The 19,100-nt window shown below is 45.2% G+C and overlaps 1 protein-coding gene across 3 annotated transcripts in view; it reads right to left on the minus strand.

Moving 5' to 3' along the window:
* The window catches only part of DGKB (diacylglycerol kinase beta), a 475,459-nt gene that overhangs the window by 88,436 nt on the left and 367,923 nt on the right, over positions 1-19,100 (minus strand). For all 3 annotated transcript variants that reach the window (XM_060248589.1, XM_060248588.1, XM_060248587.1), the window contains one exon: positions 16,364-16,559. In XM_060248589.1, the coding sequence (XP_060104572.1) occupies positions 16,364-16,559 (196 nt within the window). The remainder of the gene's footprint in view (positions 1-16,363; positions 16,560-19,100) is intronic.

A 19,100-nucleotide genomic window follows, 5' to 3' on the forward strand; every position in this document is an offset into this window, starting at 1 on the left:
GTAGTGGCTCCTGGCAGGGCCTTCTTGAGGCAATTCCGTGATGGAATGGTCAACCTGTGCTTGCCGCATCATTTTACCCGCGTTACGAGGGAAATGCAAGACGACCTTGCTGTTTGGGAAACATTTTTAATGGAATTCAACGGCGTTTCTTTCTGGCGGGCAGATATGAAGCTCGAGGCTGAGTTACAGATAGTTTCAGATGCCGCCGGTTCCATCGGTTTTGGGGTCTATTTCCGGGGGCACTGGTGTGCGGAGCTATGGCCACAAGATTGGTTGGGCTCTGAGTTGTGCCGGAACCTGACGTTCCTTGAGTTTTTTCCAATTGTTGTTGCAGTTTTTTTCTGGGGTGAGGCCTTGGCCAATTGTACAGTACACTTCTGGTGCGATAACATGGCCGTTGTCCATGTCGTTAACAGTCTGACATCCAAGTCCCCCGCGGTCATGCGACTTGTTAGGGCGTCTACGTTACGCTGTTTAAAACTGAACATCTTGTTTTTGGCTAAGCACGTTCCAGGCACGTGTAATGGGGTGGCGGACGCTCTGTCTCGCCAACAGATGGACCGTTTCCGTCAATTAGCCCCGGAAGCCGACCTGTTGCCCGAGCGCATCCCAGCGGAATTGTGGCAGATTGGAGGGAAGAAGTGAGCCGGGCGATCCATCTTGCCATAGCGCCCAGCACCCAAAGGTTGTATGAGCGGGTGGCTAGCCAGTTTTTGGCTTTCAGAAAGGGGGTAGGACTACCGGAGGTGTGGCCCATTCCTGTTGAACAGTTGTTACAGTTTTGCGTGCATCAGAAGCACAGGGGTCTTTCAGTAAAATCCATTCGTGGCCAACTGGCTGCACTAGCTTTCACGAGTAAGGCCAGAGGGCACGGCGATACGACTAAGGATTTTCGCATACAAAAAATGCTGGAAGGTTGGTCTCGGGAAGCCGGGCCCCGGATCGACGGTAGGTAGCCTATCTCGCCGTCCATCCTCAGGGGGCTTCATGCCTCTTGGGCCCTTGTTTGTGGGTCATCTTATGAGGAGGCTCTCTTTAACGGTGCCGCATTGACGGCATTTTTTGGGGCCTTTAGAGTATCAGAGCTGGTTGCGCTCTCCCGCAATGATGTTTCCGCAAGGGCCCTCCAGTTTAGAGATGTTAGTTTATTCAGCGACCGGGTGGCGTTCAGGGTCCGCCGTTCAAAGACGGATCAGAAGCAGCATGGCTGCACAGTGACGGTTGGGACTTGTGCTGAGCGTGAGTTATGCCCAGTTGCGGCAATTAAGCATTACATCGAATGGCGTGGATCTTCAGATGGCCCCCTTTTCCGCCATGTCGATGAGGCCCCTTGACGAAGTACCAATTTTGGGCCGTCACGAGTAGAGCCCTGCAACATTTGGGCCTCGGGGGGCGCAAATTTGGCACCCATTCCTTCAGAATCGGCGCGGCTTCTACAGCCGCAGCGCTGGGCTATGGGGGAGAGGACATTCGTCGAGTGGGGCGTTGGAAGTCTGGGGCTTACATAGCTTATATTCGGCCTTTGCGGTCTTAAGGTGGGGTTTTTTACCCCTATAACCGCGGGGAATTGTTTGAGGCGTGTTATGTTATTCATTCCTGTTCAGCAGTTCTAATAGTTTTTTTCTTCTAGGTGCTGTGGCTGGTGGCGAGAGGAAAAAGATCCTTATATGCAGCCACAGCATTGTGTTTTGGGCGGCACACCAGGCCCGACGGACGCCGATCGGTTCACAGCTGGGCCTGAGCGACAGAGCTGTAATTACATGGCAGGGCCGTCGTGGTATGAGGTGGCCCGGGCTCCTGCCCCTGTTGTTCAGGGACCTGGGAGGCCCTCCCCCGCAGATTTTGGTAATACATTTGGGGGAGAACGATTTGGGGCTGATGAAGGGGAAGGCCCTTTCGATTCAGGCCCAGTCGGATCTGGCTTTGATCGACAATAGGTGGCCGGGTGTATTGATCCTGTGGTCGGCCATGCTGCCGCGCCGGGTTTGGCGGACAACTTGGGACCCAGCTGGTTTGGAGCGCGCCAGAATAAAGGCCAACAGGGCCTTGCGCAAAGCCCTCTGTGGGGGTCTCGGGGTTTATTTGCCCCATCCTCTGATTTTATCTAGTATGCAGGAATTGTACAAAGAGGACGGTGTCCATCTGTCAGAGAAGGGCAACGAGCTATTTTTAGCCGACTTGCAGCAAGGGCTTCTTCGGGTTTTATAGTTTGGGGTACAGCGGCCTAAGCAGAGGCTTGGCGCTGTCTGTGGCAGTTTGTGGTTGGGATTATGTTTTGGGGATTGGTGAGCTCCCGTTGCATCGCGCCATTTTGGCGCAGGGCTTCCCTGGGGGACTGTTAAGCTATACAGCCCAAGGTTGGCTCCAGGGAGTCTGTGGATCCCGGCACGCAGGGAGTGTCCGCATCCCAGGCTGCACGGCTGTGGGGATGGCGGAGCTCAGGTGTGCAGTGATTGTGTTGCCGGGCCGGCCGGGTCTGAGCCGTTGGGTTGGCTCATACCCGGGGCTTTGGGGGCTCGCCCAGTTTCAGGTCAAGGAGGTGGTCTGGTTGACCCCTGGCTTGACCTGTCCCCATGTTTTGCCCTTGCCGTTAAGTTTTAATAAAGTGGCCCTTTAATCCAATCTGGTGTGTGTCTCGTTATTCCACCTGGGGGGGCAATTTGGCACCTTCCCAGCCGAGTGGTCCATCGACCACTGAGGCTGGGTGCCGCCCATTGCCTCCCCGCACGGATGCGAGGCAATGGGTTAGTCCTGAGGGGAGGGGGCAAGGAGCGGCCTTAAGAGGTTGTTCCTGCCCCCTCATACGCAGTTCGGTTTTCGTTATCGGCCCACCCGCCCGTCAAGCAGTACAGGCAGAGGCTGGTCACCTGTTTCCAGGGGCCGGGTAGGAATTTTTCGCCCTCGGACTGATTGGCCTTGTTCGGGGGTGTTTTTGCCTACCCTGTACTGCTGATGTTTGGTGCTGGCAATTGGAATGGTGGTGCCGCTATATAGGTTGGTCACTGGCAGTTTGTGGTTGGGATTATGTTTTGGGGATTGGTGAGCTCCCGTTGCATCGCGCCATTTTGGTGCAGGGCTTCCCTGGGGGACTGTTAAGCTGTACGGCCCAAGGTTGGCTCCAGGGAGTCTGTGCATCCTGGCACGCGAGGAGTGTCCGCATCTCAGGCTGCATAGCTGTGGGGATGGCAGAGCTCAGGTGTGCGGTGATCATGTTGCCGGGCTGGCTGGGTCTGAGCCATTGGGTTGGCTCATACCCGGGGCTTTGGGGGCTCGCCCAGTTTCAGGTCAAGGAGGTGGTCTGGTTGACCCCTGGCTTGACCTGTCCCCATGTTTTGCCCTTGCCGATAAGTTTTAATAAAGTGGCCCTTTAATCCAATCTGGTGTGTGTCTCGTTATTCCGCCTGGGGGGGCAAAATGGCACTATCCAGAAACCAGTCGGAGAACACTTCAATCTCCCAGGACATTCCATCTGAGACTTAAAGGTCACAATAGTTCAACAGAAACATTTAAAAAACAAAATCCAACAGGAAGCTACTGAATTGGAATTCATACGTAAATGTGACTTAGTCAAACAGATTGATTAGGGACTTTGGATGGTTATCTCATGACCAAAAGTAACTGCCTTTCCCTTTCAGGTATTCCATTCAGATTCATCAATACAAGGAAGTGGTCACACTCAGCCTGGATTGCACATTCTACCTTTTTCATGACTTTTGCAACAGCTTTGTATTTATATGGCACTCACTTTCTGCATTCACTCCTGCCTCCCCCTACCACCTATATATCTCTGACCAGTTTCTACATACCCTCTATGCATTTGATGAAAAGAGCTGTATTTCTTGAAAGCTTATGCTACAATAAAATTTGTAATTCTTTGATGTGTTTACAATCCATTGGTTTCATTGTTGATCCCAACATTGGATACCAAGTTTTTGGAACAAAGATGGGTCTGTAGATGTTTTTTTTATGTATGTATGTATGTATGTTTTATTTTCAATTTATAGCCCACCCTTTCCCAAATGGGCTCTGGGCAGGAAAATCAACAGTCAGCAGTTCCTTTGTAATAGCTGATGCAGGTCAGGTTTCAGGGGAATATAGAACCTAAGCCATCAACTACTTTAGATCAGTCAGTCATTCTGCTTCATTCTGCTTTAGGTTATTTGTTCTGCTTAAAGTATTTTAGTGTGGATTTGAGCTAAACAGGAAGGTGGGACACATTTACACTGAAACACATCAAGGATACATGAATCTTTATGATCACATCCAGTAGCAGATTCTATTCACAATGATCTGTTTATCTCTGTGTGCTTTCAAGTGACTCTTCAGTATGATGAGTTTTCCCTCCTTTGTTTACTGCAGTGCTCACCCATGGTTACTTTTGAAGAAATAACCATGGATAAGCACTGGGTTTTAATTGTATTTGTTATTGTTCAATTATGGAGTAAGATTTTATTATGCCATTAAAGGTTTTGAAACTTGAACTTGAGTAAATTTTTAAGGAAGAAAACTGCATTTTGTAAAAGTGTGATAGAAATAAATAAAAAAAATTCCTGAGCTCCTCAATATACATGCATCAAATAATCAGCTAATACAGACACCCTTCTTTTGCAGACAAATGTATGCCACTAAACTCATCTCTAATGTCCCACTGTAAAGTGTCCTGCTGTATTTTCAATCATAACCCTTCCCAGTATTTACTTCAATGAAATTATTTAGGGATTACCACATTTTTTAAAAAAAGAAGAATTACCTCAGGGTTTAGGTAGTCTTCTTGACCAATTCCCTTTCCTCCCATTTCTTTCAATTGTGGCTTTCCTTCTGACATTGTAAATGCACTGTAGTAAACTACATGGTTGTTTACATGAGCATATTGTAAACAGGCAGCATTGGAAAGCACAAGCTGCCTTATAAATTAATGGCATTGTGAGGATGCTGCCTGCTGGGGTGAAAATAAATTGTAAGAAAATATAGGGAGACAGGTAATGGGCACTAGCTTTGCTGCACAACACTTTTCAAATAGCTGTTGACTGTGTGCCAATAGATATGGCAATAACTGTCAACAGGATTTACAGTACTTTCACATTTACACAGCGAGAGTGGAGAGGCTCAAAGAGTTCTACAGTTTTATTTAAAGTTGAGTGCCAACTGTTTCTGTACCAGCTACTTTCAAGTAACTAGGTCACAAACACCCTGGCTGTCATTCATGTGTGTTACTAAAGTACTTTTTTTTTTTGGCCTTGATTATCAGAAGTCCTTGAAGCATGTTTCTAGAATCTTTACAGCAATGTTTAGACATATGCTTACTTATCAAAACTCAAAGCAAGGTTATCTCACCATCTGTTGTGTAGCCCACCAATGCTGAGATGCCCTAAATTGAACCTTAGAAGCTGTGCATTGCAAGAAAGCTGCTTTAGTCTCTCTGCAGTCCACTAACAGCTAGAATAGGTAAACAAGGCCTATTTGTAGATTTGGAAACCTGATTAAGCAGTCACCTGAACCAGTACAGACAATGAACTGACCCACAGTTAACATTTTTAATTTTTTTGTTCTTAATCAAGATCATTTTGCTTTCTTGACAATAAGATTTTGCACCACATCAATACAACACAAAGATCTCTGTTCTGTTCATTGCCTGGAACCCAGCAAGTCCGTTAAGGAACCTGGAAGGATTTCTGCAAATTCAGCTAGGTTCTTTTCTCCAATTAGCACACCTCCATTATCCACATTTTAAAAATCCCAGGAATTTGAAAGGGGACTTGATTAGCATAACTGGGTCTGGTACTCAGAAAGCAATTTTTAAAATGCACATGCAGATTTGTATGCGAGCCTTTCTGAATCTCAGCCTTTCAAATACAAATACATTAGAAATTTTAATTCTCAGATCATTCAGTGTTAATGTTGCTAACTCCAGTTTAGGAAATCTGTAGAGATTTGGGGGTAGTGCCTGAGGAAGACAGAGTCTGGGCAGGGGAGAGAGCTCAATGGAGATGTAATGGCACAGAGTCCACCCTCGGAAGCTGCCATTTTCTCCAGGGGAACTGATCTCTGTAGTCTCAAGATTAGTTGTAATTCCGAGGATTCTGGAAATCCCATTCTGTGTCATTCATGAGTGTTGCATGTTGTGATAAGGCCCCTGAAGTACATCAGAGAGTTCCTGGGATACTGAAAGCCCCTTAGCTTTCCAGGGGAAAGAGCCCCCTCCTTCCCAGGTGATTTAAATCATGTGGGAGGGCCCCCAGGAGCAGCTGCTGCCCTCCCCACCAGTGAATGGTCCCCACCAATCAGCTGATCAACAGGACCTTTCACTGGCATGGGGAGCACTAGCAGAAGCAGCCGGCTGGCCTCTCCCTCCATTTAAAGACCCAACAACCAGCTGGGCTTCAAATTGCATGGGAAGAGCAGCAGGAGCAGCCGTATGCCTCCTTGCATGATTTAAAGAGCTGGTCACACAGACAGGCTCGTAGCCACAGGGGGCCCCCGGGGGGCCAGCCTCCCCACCAAACCCCCCTTTGACCTGCATGGCCCCTCCTGGCAGCCCCGCTCTCTCTGCTTCTCTTGAGGCCCCTGCTTTCTCCAGTGCTGCTGCTCTGGTGGCCCCAAACTCCCTAATGCTCTGAAAGCCCTGCCCCCTCCACAGCACCTCTCCCCACCCATGCACCCACTGAAGCGCTGGCTCCTGGGGCTCTTTCCAGCTCTCCCCCCACTGATCAACTGAATGGCAGGAAAAGCCGTGCTGAGGCCAGTACTCCTATACCAGCCTTCGGGTGCTCTCCGGACTAGCAAGCCGCTGCAAAAGCACCTGCCTTCTCTGTTCCCTCCCAGGGAGGAAAGTGGAGAGGAAGCAGTGGAGGCAGTGGGCACTTTTGCAGTGGCTTGCTGGTCCAGAGAGTGCCCGAAGGACGGCATAGGAGCGCCAGCCTCAGCGCGGCTTTTTCTGCCGATCAGCTGTTCGGCAGGGGGAGGCCTTGAAAGAGCCCCAGAAGCTGGCGCTTCACCAGGTGGGTGGGTGGGAGGGGGGAGGTGCTGCAGAGGAGGGCGGGGGCCAACAGAGCAGTTAGGCGATCGGGGCACCAGAGCAGTGGTGGCAGAGTGATTGGGGGCTGCCAGAGTGGGGGCCCCTCCATCAGAATTTTTATTCCGTGCCCCCCCCCACCTAAAATTTTCTGGCTACGGGCCTGCAAACAGGGAGGCTCCGGCTGCTTCTGCCATCCCTCCCACATGATTTGAATAGCTGGTGGGGGTGGCTCTCAAGCTCCCATCCCTGCTGGCAATCCAAATGACATGGGAGAAGTAGCAAAAACAGCTGCACACCTCCCTGCATGATCTAAAGACCCTGCCGACTAGCTGGTCAGCAGGCTCTTTAAGTGGAGGGGGAGGCTGGCCACCTGCTTCAGCTTATATTCCCCATGTCCATGAAAGGTCACGGCGATCAGCGGAACCTTTCACTGGAGGGGAGGGCAGCGGCTGCTCCTGGGGCCTTCCCGCGTAATTTAAATCACCCAGGAGGAATGGGATGGCCTCCAATTCAGCACCCCCAAGGCTATCACCCTAGGCGACTGCCTAAGGTCACCCAATGGGCATGCCAGCCCTGGAGATAACCATTTATCTACCATCTACAAAGGGCAAGATGGATGGTTGTTATAAAACATGATCTGGGTTTTGAGATGTCTGGAATGTGCACTCCAGGTTCATTTGGAGATTAGGGTTCACCACATGGGGCAAGCATGGCCGGTGAGTGGGAGCAGGTGAGGTAGGCGGATGCCTAGGGTGTCACCTTGCCTATAGTTGCGCCAATGGATGCTCCCTCCCCTGCCCTGCCACTCTTGGCTTCCTGGGCTGCAAACCTGGGAAGATGAAAGCACTGGGATGGCACATGGCTATGTGCTCACCAATGAGCTCAGCTTCCCTCATAAAAAGTTTCAAGTTTGATGTTCTTCATGTTTTCTAAAATGCTGCTTTTAATTTTTTTTTTGGGGGGGGGGAGTGCTAGCAGGCAGCTTGCCTAGGGCACCAAAATCCTAGTACTGGCCCTGGGGGTAAGTTTTCTAAAACAGGATTGAGAGAGGGTTCCCACAAATGAAGGACTGAGAAAAGATTGAGAACATGTGAGCCTTTGTTCTGGAGATTGGATTCCCCCAGCATTTAGCCAGGAGGGGAGTCAGGATGTGCACTGTTTTCACAAACATCAAGAGGGGGAATGCCAGTGGTATACCTTCTGTATTGTTAAGTTTAGTATTAAAGTTTTTCTATAACCGAACCTACAAGACTTGAGGAAAGCTTTTTATGAACTTAATCTTTGACAGTGTTTCCCTCCTGTTATTTCTAACAAAAGTTCTCCTGAGGTTGGATTTATCTGTTTTGGTTTTATGTTTTTGTTTGTTAGTATGTCAGGGTTACTCTCACTCCACATGAAGTATTACAAGGGGGTGTGTGAAAGCTGAGTCTAGACTCAGAAACGCTTCCCATTTCAAAACTTCATATTTTCTCAAAAGTGCCTTTAAAATACCAGAGTTCGGTTTGTAAAAAAGTACACTTTCACTTAGCAAACGCACATGGGAAAAGCAGATCTTGCCTCTGGAAATGAATGGATTCTGCTAAAACAAAAGATAATAGGAAAGACTTTTTAAAAAGAAGGAAGTACTTGCAACAGCTTGAAAGAAAGGGTGACATTGTGACCACTGAATTTAGAAGCGCTGAATTCAGAAACTAGATTCCTTTAATGGCACATGTATCAGATCTCGTTTGGCCTGGGCCACATGTTTGATTTCTGTAGGTACATGGGGGTCTTTTTAACATATGTTCCATCATTATAGGAATCTGACTGAACTACCTAGTTTATGGCAAGTTTTGATAATGTGAGCTGCTAGATAATTGACAAAAATGTTGCTAGATAATTGAAAAAGAAAGAATCCATTTAACTAGCATGAACAGCATGAGGAATGGCATTGTTATATAGCTGTCAAGAAAAAAAAGATACAAAATGATGGAACGCTTTTGTTGGAGTGATAAGGAGTCGAACAAGTTTATGCATCTCCTCTTCATTAGAAAGCTATTTTGTGAAGACTGCAAGAAAATGGTAAATGCCACCTACTTTTTGTTGTTGTGACTGATTTGTATAAAGGTCACATTACAAAATGTTAAGCTTTGCTGCCTAAAATCCTTATGATGGGAAGCAGAATTTTACAAATGAATAGTCTATATTTCTTACTGTTGTTTTATTGAACTGGGTGGTATTTCCATTATTAACCATCTAAGGGAGCAACAGTAAGTAGGTCTACTCAGGAGTAAGACCCATTTTATTCACTAGGGCATTTTATTCACAGGAAGGTAGTCTTAGGTTTGTAGGCAAAGCGATCTTTGTAGGCAAAGTGATTGTAGGCACTATGTAGCTACAGTGATCCATGCAACAGTCACTTTCAGGTTGGACTACTGTAACTTGCTCTATGCAGGCTTGCCCTTGAGGTTGACCTGGAAACTCCAGCTGGTGCAGAATGTGGCAGCATGATTGCTGACTGAATCGCCTGTACAGGCGAGCAGTCGGTCAATGCTGGGAAGTCCGCACTGGCTACCAATCGAGTACCGGATCCACTTCAAGGTATTAGTACTGATGTTTAAAGCATTGTGTGGCCTGGGACCGGCATACCTGAGAGAGTCTCTTCCCATATGAGCCCCAGAGGCTATTACGATCAGCCACTCAACGTCTTCTGACCATCCCTAGCCCAAGGGACGTTTGCCTTGCCTTGACCAAGGCCAGGGCTTTTTCGACCCTGGCCTCGACCTGGTGGAATCAGCCCCCTATGAAGGTTTGGACCCTCTCAGATTTGTGGCCATTCCAGAGGGCCTGAAAGACGGAGCTGTTCCAACAGGCCTTTGTCTGAGGTGGGTGAGCGTCCTTATCTTGCAACACCATCTAACTGGCCTTTCAATACTGACTACCATCTGGACTAGAGGAAAAATCGGGCCGATATAGCTGACATCTTTTGGACACCTAAGCTGTGAATTTAAGTGTCCACACTATCCACGTTGCCTTAAGTTAAATCTGAGCTACTGGCTTAACTATTTTAACTTCTTAATATGTTCTAATTGTTCAACTGTTTTACTATTTTACTGTTTATTTATTGATTGTTGTATTGTAATTGTTGGTTTTGTTTGACATGTTGGAATCCACCGTTATTCATTATTCCTGGAGCGCCGGGACCTAGCAACGGTGATCCATGCTACGGTCACCTCGAGACTGGATTACTGCAACGCCCTCTACATGGGGCTGCCCTTGTGCTGAACTCGGCGGCTGCAGCTGGTGCAGAACGCGGCGGCTAGGCTGCTGTTGGGGCTCCCAAGATGGGAGCACATACAGCTGGGGCTGCGCGGACTGCACTGGTTGCCAGTGGTATACCGAGTTCGTTACAAAGTGCTGGTTATCACCTTTAAAGCCCTATATGGCCGAGGACCTGCCTACCTGAGGGACCGTCTCTCCCCATATGAGCCCCAGAGAGCGCTGAGGTCAGCGGGAAAGAACCAGCTGAATATCCCTGGGCCAAGAGAGGCCAGATTGAAGGCCACCCGGGATCGGGACTTCTCTATTGCAGCTCCACTGCTGTGGAATCAACTCCCGGAGGAGGTATAGGCCCTACGATGTTTAGATCAATTCCGCAGGGCCTGTAAGACCTACCTCTTCAAAATAGCCTTCAACTAATGACAAGCTAAGAAAGTGCCGCTGGAAATGCTTTTAGCTACTGAATTCTACTGAAGATTTAATGTTTATAGCACCATAATGCTAATTTTAATAATTTGTAAACTGTTTTAATGATGATTTTATAAGTATAACTGTTGATGTATATTGTATTTTTATGTTGTAAGCCGCCCTGAGCCTCCCCCGGCGGGGAGGGCGGGATATAAATAAAAAGTATTATTATTATTATTATAATTATAGGAAAGGGCGGAATATAAATAAATAAATAAATGTCTCAGATAGTTTGGCAGAAGTTAACTGCAGTTCCTAGGAGGCAGTGCAGGAACAGAGAGACAGCCATGTATAGTAGTCAGTACCAGCCTACTATCTGGGAAGTTCAAAATCCCCAACCAATCAAAGGAAATCAAAGGAAAATGTGGAAGAAAACTAAAAAGGAAATGTGCTGGGTAAACTTGGTCTGGACACACACCCTCAGTCTAATCTAAAGGGCATGGCTAAAGGGAAAATCAAACCCAGTTGCACCTATAACAAGCCCAACAAAGCACATGCACACTCTCTGTCTCTCCAAACAAAGCAAAAACTAATACTTTGACTAAAATGTTATTGGTCTTAAAGCTGCTTTCTTTGTATCTCTCCTGTGGGATTAAGGGAACTGGGCAAAGGAAGCTCTTTCTTTTTCCCAGGAGACGAGGGGAAGGATGCTTGAAGGAATAGAGGCTTGGCTCAGTAGCTCTGCAGTGTGACTGACTGTGTCTGGCAAACTTAATCACACAGCAGAGCTACAGAGCCAAGCTCTTCCACTGGCTGAGGCTTCTCCTCCTCCTCCTCCCTTTGGGAAGAGGGAGGGGAAGGAAAGAGTGAGGAGAGGCTGCTTTGCTCGGCTGCCTCCTCACAGGAGAGAAAGAAAAAATGGCAACTGAAAGTTGCAGCCAAGGGAGAAGGAAGCAGATGATGACTACTTACTGACGGGCCTGATTGGAGCTCTTTGGGTCTGGATCAGGCCCTCAGGCAGTATGTTTGATACCCCTGTTCTAGAAGTGCATCACTGCAGAACTGTCCAGAAACATACTGCTGCAACATGTCATCCATTTTGGATAAGGACTCATCCTGGCTTCCTATGTGCTCATCAGGTCAATAACAGTGCTACTGCTATCTGGCAAGCACATTCCTCACCCAGTCATGACTCCCCTGCCCAGCATCTTATGTTTCTATGGACAAAACAAAGCACTACATGTCAGTGAGGGCAAAACCTGCCTTTCACCATTACAGTGCTGAGAATATCATTTGAAATAATCCTCCGTATTCACATCCAAAGACACATGGGTGGTTTTCTCTTTCTGAAATATGGACATTTATTAAAAATGTCACTCATTTTCTTCTACTTCAGTCTTTTTTTTGTCTATTTTTCACATAAACAGGTTTAATTTTGGGAGGGAAGGGGAATGGGGCTTTATGATGGTAAGACCTGTCTGCTAAATACTGAAATGTCTAAATAATTTTTTAAAGTACATTTTAAAATTCTGTGTTGCTTGCTGAATTTGTTTTGGCATACAGAGGCACTAATGCACCTGTGGAGACAATGTTCTCAGTAATGGATGACATCTGGCTTGAAGACAAAAGTGGAATGTCAGTAGTTATAGTAAAGATTATGGCACTGGTTAGAGCCAATCTCTCTGGCAACTGCTGTGAGGTCTTTGAACAACATTTTCAAAACATGCAGCTTTCAAAAACTGAAAAATTCTAATAACCTATAAAGCTACAAAGAACGTGTTGGTTTAGGTTCATCTACTAGACATTTGACTTAAATGCTTCTTCAACACCATAGGCATTAGCTTACTAAAATTGTTCTTTGGAAGAATTTAATTTGCAGTTGTGTATACATGTGCATGAGAAGATTTATTTTTCACATAAACAGAAAAATGAGGTCCTCTGCTTTGGACTGCAGCTCTATATTAAAACGAAAAGACTCATGGATTGGATGAACCCCACCCCCCAGAAATTGTCATTTCAAATTCAAACTAGATGTCCCCAATTTGGACATTGCAACTGAGACTGATTCCTTGCTAGCAGTTGCTCCACCCCTGGGATTCTGCTTTCCCTGGCGCAAGATATCAGTTCCCCACCAGTTGCTGCACAGGTGTATTTGATCCATGGCTCCCTCCAGTTTCCCTCACAGTTTCTTCTTCTTACTTTTTGGAAAGCAAGAAACCACAAGGGAAATTGTAGGGAGCCACAGATCAAAATGTACCCATGCAGCAACTGGTGGGAAACTGATTGCTTGAGCCAGGGAAAGCAGAAACTTGAAGGCGGAGCAATTGACAGTGAGGAATCAGTCTGATTTACGTTACTTCATAAAAACGATTGCCATTGAGAGATTATCATAGAGTGAACTTCATTTATCAGAATTTCCTAGGACTTGAATTCTAGGACTCATCAAAAGAAAAAGAAAACAATGCCAATTTTTCACTCCCTATTTTTCACAAAATTGTGGAGAAATGTGTATAATGGGATATTTATGGGGGAAAAGAAATTCTCTCTCTCCGTTTAGCGGTAGGGCATAATTTGAATTTCCAAGTTGTTTTAACCATCGTCCCTGCCTCCTGCAGGTATTTCACTTGTTGTGTAGATGTTAGGATCCTGGCCAGCCTGAAGCAGGCATTGCAATTCTGTGGAAATCACATGCTTTGCAGGCAAAAGGTCCTACTTTCAGTCCCTGTCATTACCTGTTAAAGGGTCTCCAGATATTTTCCCCTTTTATATAACTCTTAATTATAGAAACAACTCCCTCAAGGAGATGACATGAGATTCTCAGTCCACAGAACTGAAACCATGGTGGGGACCATGTGTAAACTCTTGGTACTAATTCACTTCACTTATGAAGTTTTAAAGAAGAATATGAAGAATGGGAAAATCTTAGAACAGAATTTTTTTTTAAATAATCAGAATAGCAAATTTTTCCTCTTTCTACCCACTTGGACCACCCAGTTCTGCCCATTCTTGGTCAAGCTGGATCTCCCCCTCACCAAGAATACTGTCATACTTATCCATTTGGTATGCTGCTTAAAGAAAGTAAGAAAATCATGTTTAAAAATATGCTCATTAATAATAGGTTTCACAGGGTAGAATAAGAAATTTCAATGTATAATGTGGAGAAACACTAATTCATATTGAATTTGCTTGCATCTCACAATCACAGTTTGTAGAATGTAGACACTTCAGTATGGTGACAGGGTCTTAGAAGTTTCTTTTTATTAATCAAGAAATCACTTTCCATTCATGTACTTGAAGCACACACAGAAGATCTTGTCTCAGTATTTGTCTGATATGCAAAGTGGAAAGGGTGGGTAGGAATTTTCAGGACAGTAGTATTGAATGAGAGGGAGGATTCTTAACTCTTCCCTCACCCAGCACTTTTTATCTTTGACTCCTCCTGCAGCACTTTCCCACACATGACTGGAAAACTCAGTTGCAGAGTTCAGTTGAAAGAACAGCAGTAAGGAGGTTGCACAGCAAAAAGAACGACAAGGTAAAAGACAAGCATCCTCACACATCACATCTCTTCTATCTTATATTCTAATAATGAAGTTGACCAAATTCAAGGATATGTAAATCTGGAGATTGGAGCTATGAATAGACAAGACAGATATTCTTACAAACCTGGACAATGCACCAGGTTTGCAGTAAAATCTGCAATCTTTTTTTAAAAAAAACCCCAAATGATCAACGAAGCACCCGTAGCATCAACAAATGTAATGAGCTATGGAATTCCAGGCAAGGTCATTTCCAGGGCTGTTTTGGCCTGTGAGGGAGGATTCATTTGAGCCAGGCCTGGCAATGGTTTCCAGCTCCAGTTTGGGAAATTCCTGGAGATTTTAGTGTGGAGTCTGAAGAGGGCAGGGTTTGGGGGAACATTTAATTCTGTCCTTAAGAGTCTGGACCCAGCAGTGGTACAACCACTCACTATCTCGTCCCATAGACTTTCAGTTTTTGAAATTGCTTTGCCTAGCTCTTTTGTTGAATATTTCCCGCTGTCTTCTATGCCCATGATCTTCATTGCTCCTCCATGCTTGCCCCACTCTATTATACATGGTGGTTGGTGTGCCTGTGACACTGCCCCCCCTCCCCTGGTTACACTGCCTGGTCTAACACTATTTTAGCTCCTTATCCCTTTACAGTCAGTTATACATTTTCCTTTCTAAAATCTTGTACAGTTTTTCCTAAAATTTTGTACAGTTTTTCCTAAAATCTTGTGCATTTTTCCTCTTTGTTCTACTTTCTGACTCCTTCATGTTTCTTTTCTCTGCTTCCTCCACCTACTCTTCCCTTGGGTCTAGTTTCTTGGGTCAGCAGTTCATTCTGCCTTTGTGCTTCATGTCTGGCAGTATCTGCCCATTGGTATTTCTTCCAAGTCAATTTCCAGTTTTCATTTTCTCTGCCTACTCATACAGCTCTGCATAATTCTAGAACCCTTTGATGCTTTAAAGACGCAGGGCTTTTTTGTAGCAGGAACTCCTTTGCATATTAGGCCACACACCTCTGATGTGGTCAATCCCCCAAGAGTTTACAGGGTTCTTCTTACAGGGCCTACTGTAAACTCTAGGAGGACTGGCTGCATCAAGGGTGTGTGGTGGCCTAATATGCAAAGAAGTTCCTGCTACAAAAAAGCCATGTTAAAGACCAATTGCCAATTCAACAATAAACAGAATTTAGTACCTTTTGTAATCCTAATCCCAGTCAAACTGATCTTTCACCTCACCCATAGTAGAGGATGAGCTATTTGTTAATACTGCAGTAATGACATTTTAATTCCTTTAGCACTTAGGACCAGGGATATTCCATAACATTATGGCATCTCCATTAATCACAGTATGAATATTCAGCACACAAAATCTCCCTGTCATTACAATATAGATAATACAAACACCCAAGTAGGGGCCAGCATTTGTTCAATCAGCATAGCTGCAACAAGATTACAGGACAAGCTGCAAAATCAAACTGAGTTCCGTTTACACCTTGGTACCTGTGCCTGTAACTGGAAACCAAATTTGAACATTAATTTCAAAGCCTATTTAGGATAATTAAAACATCAGAAAGAACAGAAATATAAATAAGAAAAAGTTTAGATGTTTTAAATAATTTCTGATAAAATATGGGTTTTGTTAGACCTAGTCATTATTGTTCCACGCTGAAAATAAAAACAAATTTCAAGCATATTTATTTAGTATAAGTAAATAACTGAACACAGAGATTAACACTCAAGTATGTTTTTGCCTTGGTGTCTTAACCTTGCAGAACAAACATTTGAACTATCCTTGTCATTTTGTAAAACACTGCAAACCAGGTATATACAAACTTCTCTATTAAAACAATAATTTTTCATATAAGGTACAAAGTACAAAATACATTCATCTGAAATGAGAACAGAAATCCTTTGCTGAAGCTGTCAAGGAATTACGGAATCTGAGCCCAGACAGGAAGCATGTTGTTTGGATAGCTGATAGATTTAAACTTTTCACCTGACCTAGTTAGAACTATTCTATAAATCCTCTACCTTTAAAAATCACAGCTAGACTGCTCTCATACATTAAGCAGTCATCTGTTATTTGCAAAGCACACGTTTAAACTGGAAGTTTGAACACAGAACCAACAATTCATTTCCATTTGGGCACTCACCTTGGTATGCAAATTTCAGTTCCTTAGCATCTGTTACAGTGGTTCTTTTATCTGACCTGTTCTTTTCAAGGCGACGATGGCTTCGTCTTTTCTTGGTGTCACCCCAAAGATTTGATCCTCCATGCATGCTTGGAATGTTCAAAACAGCAATCCCTTCAAGGGAAACGTTGTTTAAGTCTAGCTGGATTCCATCACACTTATTGGCAAAAAGGAGAGAAATACAAATGAATAAATCAGTGAGAGAATAAATGGGTATCAGAATAGTCTTGCTTAGATATTTACAACCTGCCTTTCTCCCCATTGGGTCCCAATATGAGTTATAACAGTGTTCCTCTCTCCTTCATTTTATTTTAACAACAGTCTATAAAGTAGGTTAAGCCAAGAGAGAGTGACTGCCCTAACGTTATTGATCTGAAAGAATACATGTATAGGTAAGGGATGCTACTTTTCCCCATCTTCTGCCACTTCTATTCAACATAATATCAGGATGATTTGTACAATGAATGTGAAATTTGGCTTGAGAATCAACCTGGACACAGGTTCAAACATTTAAAAATCAAAGTTGCTGAATTTTAGAAGTTTGTAAGCAAATGTCTTCATTCTGAAAGTACAACACTGATTTTTGTATATGTAAAACATATTTGATATCTTCTTCTACCAGCTTATATTCTGTTAAGTCACAGAAATGCAATTGCCCTTTGAGAAAAACCTACAAAAATATTATTTTGCCACTTTCCCAAGCATAAAGGGCACATGGATAAGGATGGGCATGGACTGGGAAAATGCAGTTCAATTCATGGTTCATGGCATGCGAGGTTTGCAAACCACTGTCATGAACTTTTTGGTGCTAAAGAAACTGGTTCAGTTTGTGAACTCTGTGATGTGGTAGAATGACACCCTGGCATACTAGAGAGACCACACTTGCAGAGGATCTCTCATCTATCTGCCCTCCAAATTTGGTGAGGATTGCATTTATGGGATTCAAATTATTGTTTCCAAAGGACTAAGGTCAAACCATAGAATCTCTAGTAGAAACTGAAAGTGGAGACATTTTTGCAAGCCCAGAACAACCAGTGTAATGTACCCAGCAGAACCAGTGCCACTGTGGCACTGCAAATCCAACAGGACTATGATCAAGCTAGGAAAGTGCTTTTGGGAAAATTTGTGAGGTACAGCTTCCAAAGTGTATAGAATGGACCCCCACCAAGCTATACATAACAAACATACAGAGAACACGACCCACTCCTTTACAATTTCTCCAAATTTGGGATGGATTACATTTCTGGGATCCCAGTTACAGACACCACCACCCCCCAAGAAAAAAATGGCTCAGGAACAAGCCAGTGACACCAAACTCACAGGGAAATTTCAGCTGGGCAGACCTTCCCAGCCAGACACAGCCAGAAGCAAGGCAAGCATCTTCCCAATGCTCACAGCCCTACCAAGTCTCCAAAGGCAACTTCTGAAGGCCAGAAAGGCAAACATTCCCAGAGTTTCAACATGGGTTCCCCAAAGTTACCCCACAACAGCTTGATGGTCCCTCCAGCCCCAGCAGACCAGTAGAAATCCCTTCAAAGTGATCTTTAGTCAGGTGATACAAGGTAGATGTTGTTGCTTGAGGTAGGTGTTGGGTGAGGAAGTTCAGCCAGATCAGCCAGAGAGGAGAAGGAATAGGGGCCTGTATCTTAACTTGTGAGGTCCAGATAGGGGTAGCATAGCAGAGGGAGGCTGACCTTCAGGAAGGCCAACTTGTCCACCCTGGCTGAAGACAGGTTCAGGGAACTTGGCAAGGCGCTCCCTCACCATCACCTCTGCTGAATCCTCTGCCTTGGCAGGCCTGGAATCCCTGCTGCTGCTGACCTCCCAGTCACCACTGACAACCAATAATGAGGTTTCTCCTTAGCTGGGCTTTTTGAGGCAGAAGTGCTGGGTTGTCGCTTTTCCTCCTGCTTCTCCCCCTAGCCTCCTCCACCTGCTGTTTCCTCTGGCCACATCTACTGGCCTGCATTCTCCGCATTTCAGAGAACAATGCTGCCTTTATCCTGGGGTCACACATACAACCCAGCTTGTACACCTCTTTCTTGCAGAGAGGATGCAACCTGGTGGTGATGGCCACCTGCAATCTCTCTGCTAAGGCCCTGGTCCATGGAAGAACAGGTATTCCATTGGGGCCTAACTGCAGTGCAGATTCCAGAGCCCAGTTCAGACCTTGAATCAGGGGGATGACTTGTCCCAGCCTGGTCGTATGGGCACAGAGAATGCTGGTGCTGTCCTAAAAGGGCTTGAGGACACACACAATTTGGAAGAGGGTCAGTCAGTCATTGGAGCTCATGCTGAGCTCCTCTTCCTCTTCCCTGTGCAGGAAGGTCGTAGAGGAGATTACATCCTACACTGAGTTTTTCTGCTCCACCAAACATGTAATCATGGTGTAGGTGGAGTTCTAGCAGGTAGGTTAGTCCAAGATGAGATGGTGTAAAGAGATGCAAAGCAACAGTTTCACTCAATGTGGTTTACTACAGTAAATGTACTACAGACCTTGTATAAAAGTTAACATAGTAGCATTAATTTAAAATGTCTGTAATTGAAGCACAAGCTGAATCACAAATGCTATAATTTTTCTTTTAAGTAATCATTCTATAAATTTTAGTATATCATTTATTCGGATAGCAGAAAGACCACATCTTGGATCCTTTTGCTAGCTTTCTGTCCCTTCTTCCTTGAGTCCCACCCCCCCCCG

Source organism: Heteronotia binoei, chromosome 10 (assembly GCF_032191835.1).
Source record: "Heteronotia binoei isolate CCM8104 ecotype False Entrance Well chromosome 10, APGP_CSIRO_Hbin_v1, whole genome shotgun sequence".
In the NCBI taxonomy this organism is placed as follows: Eukaryota; Metazoa; Chordata; class Lepidosauria; order Squamata; family Gekkonidae; genus Heteronotia; species Heteronotia binoei.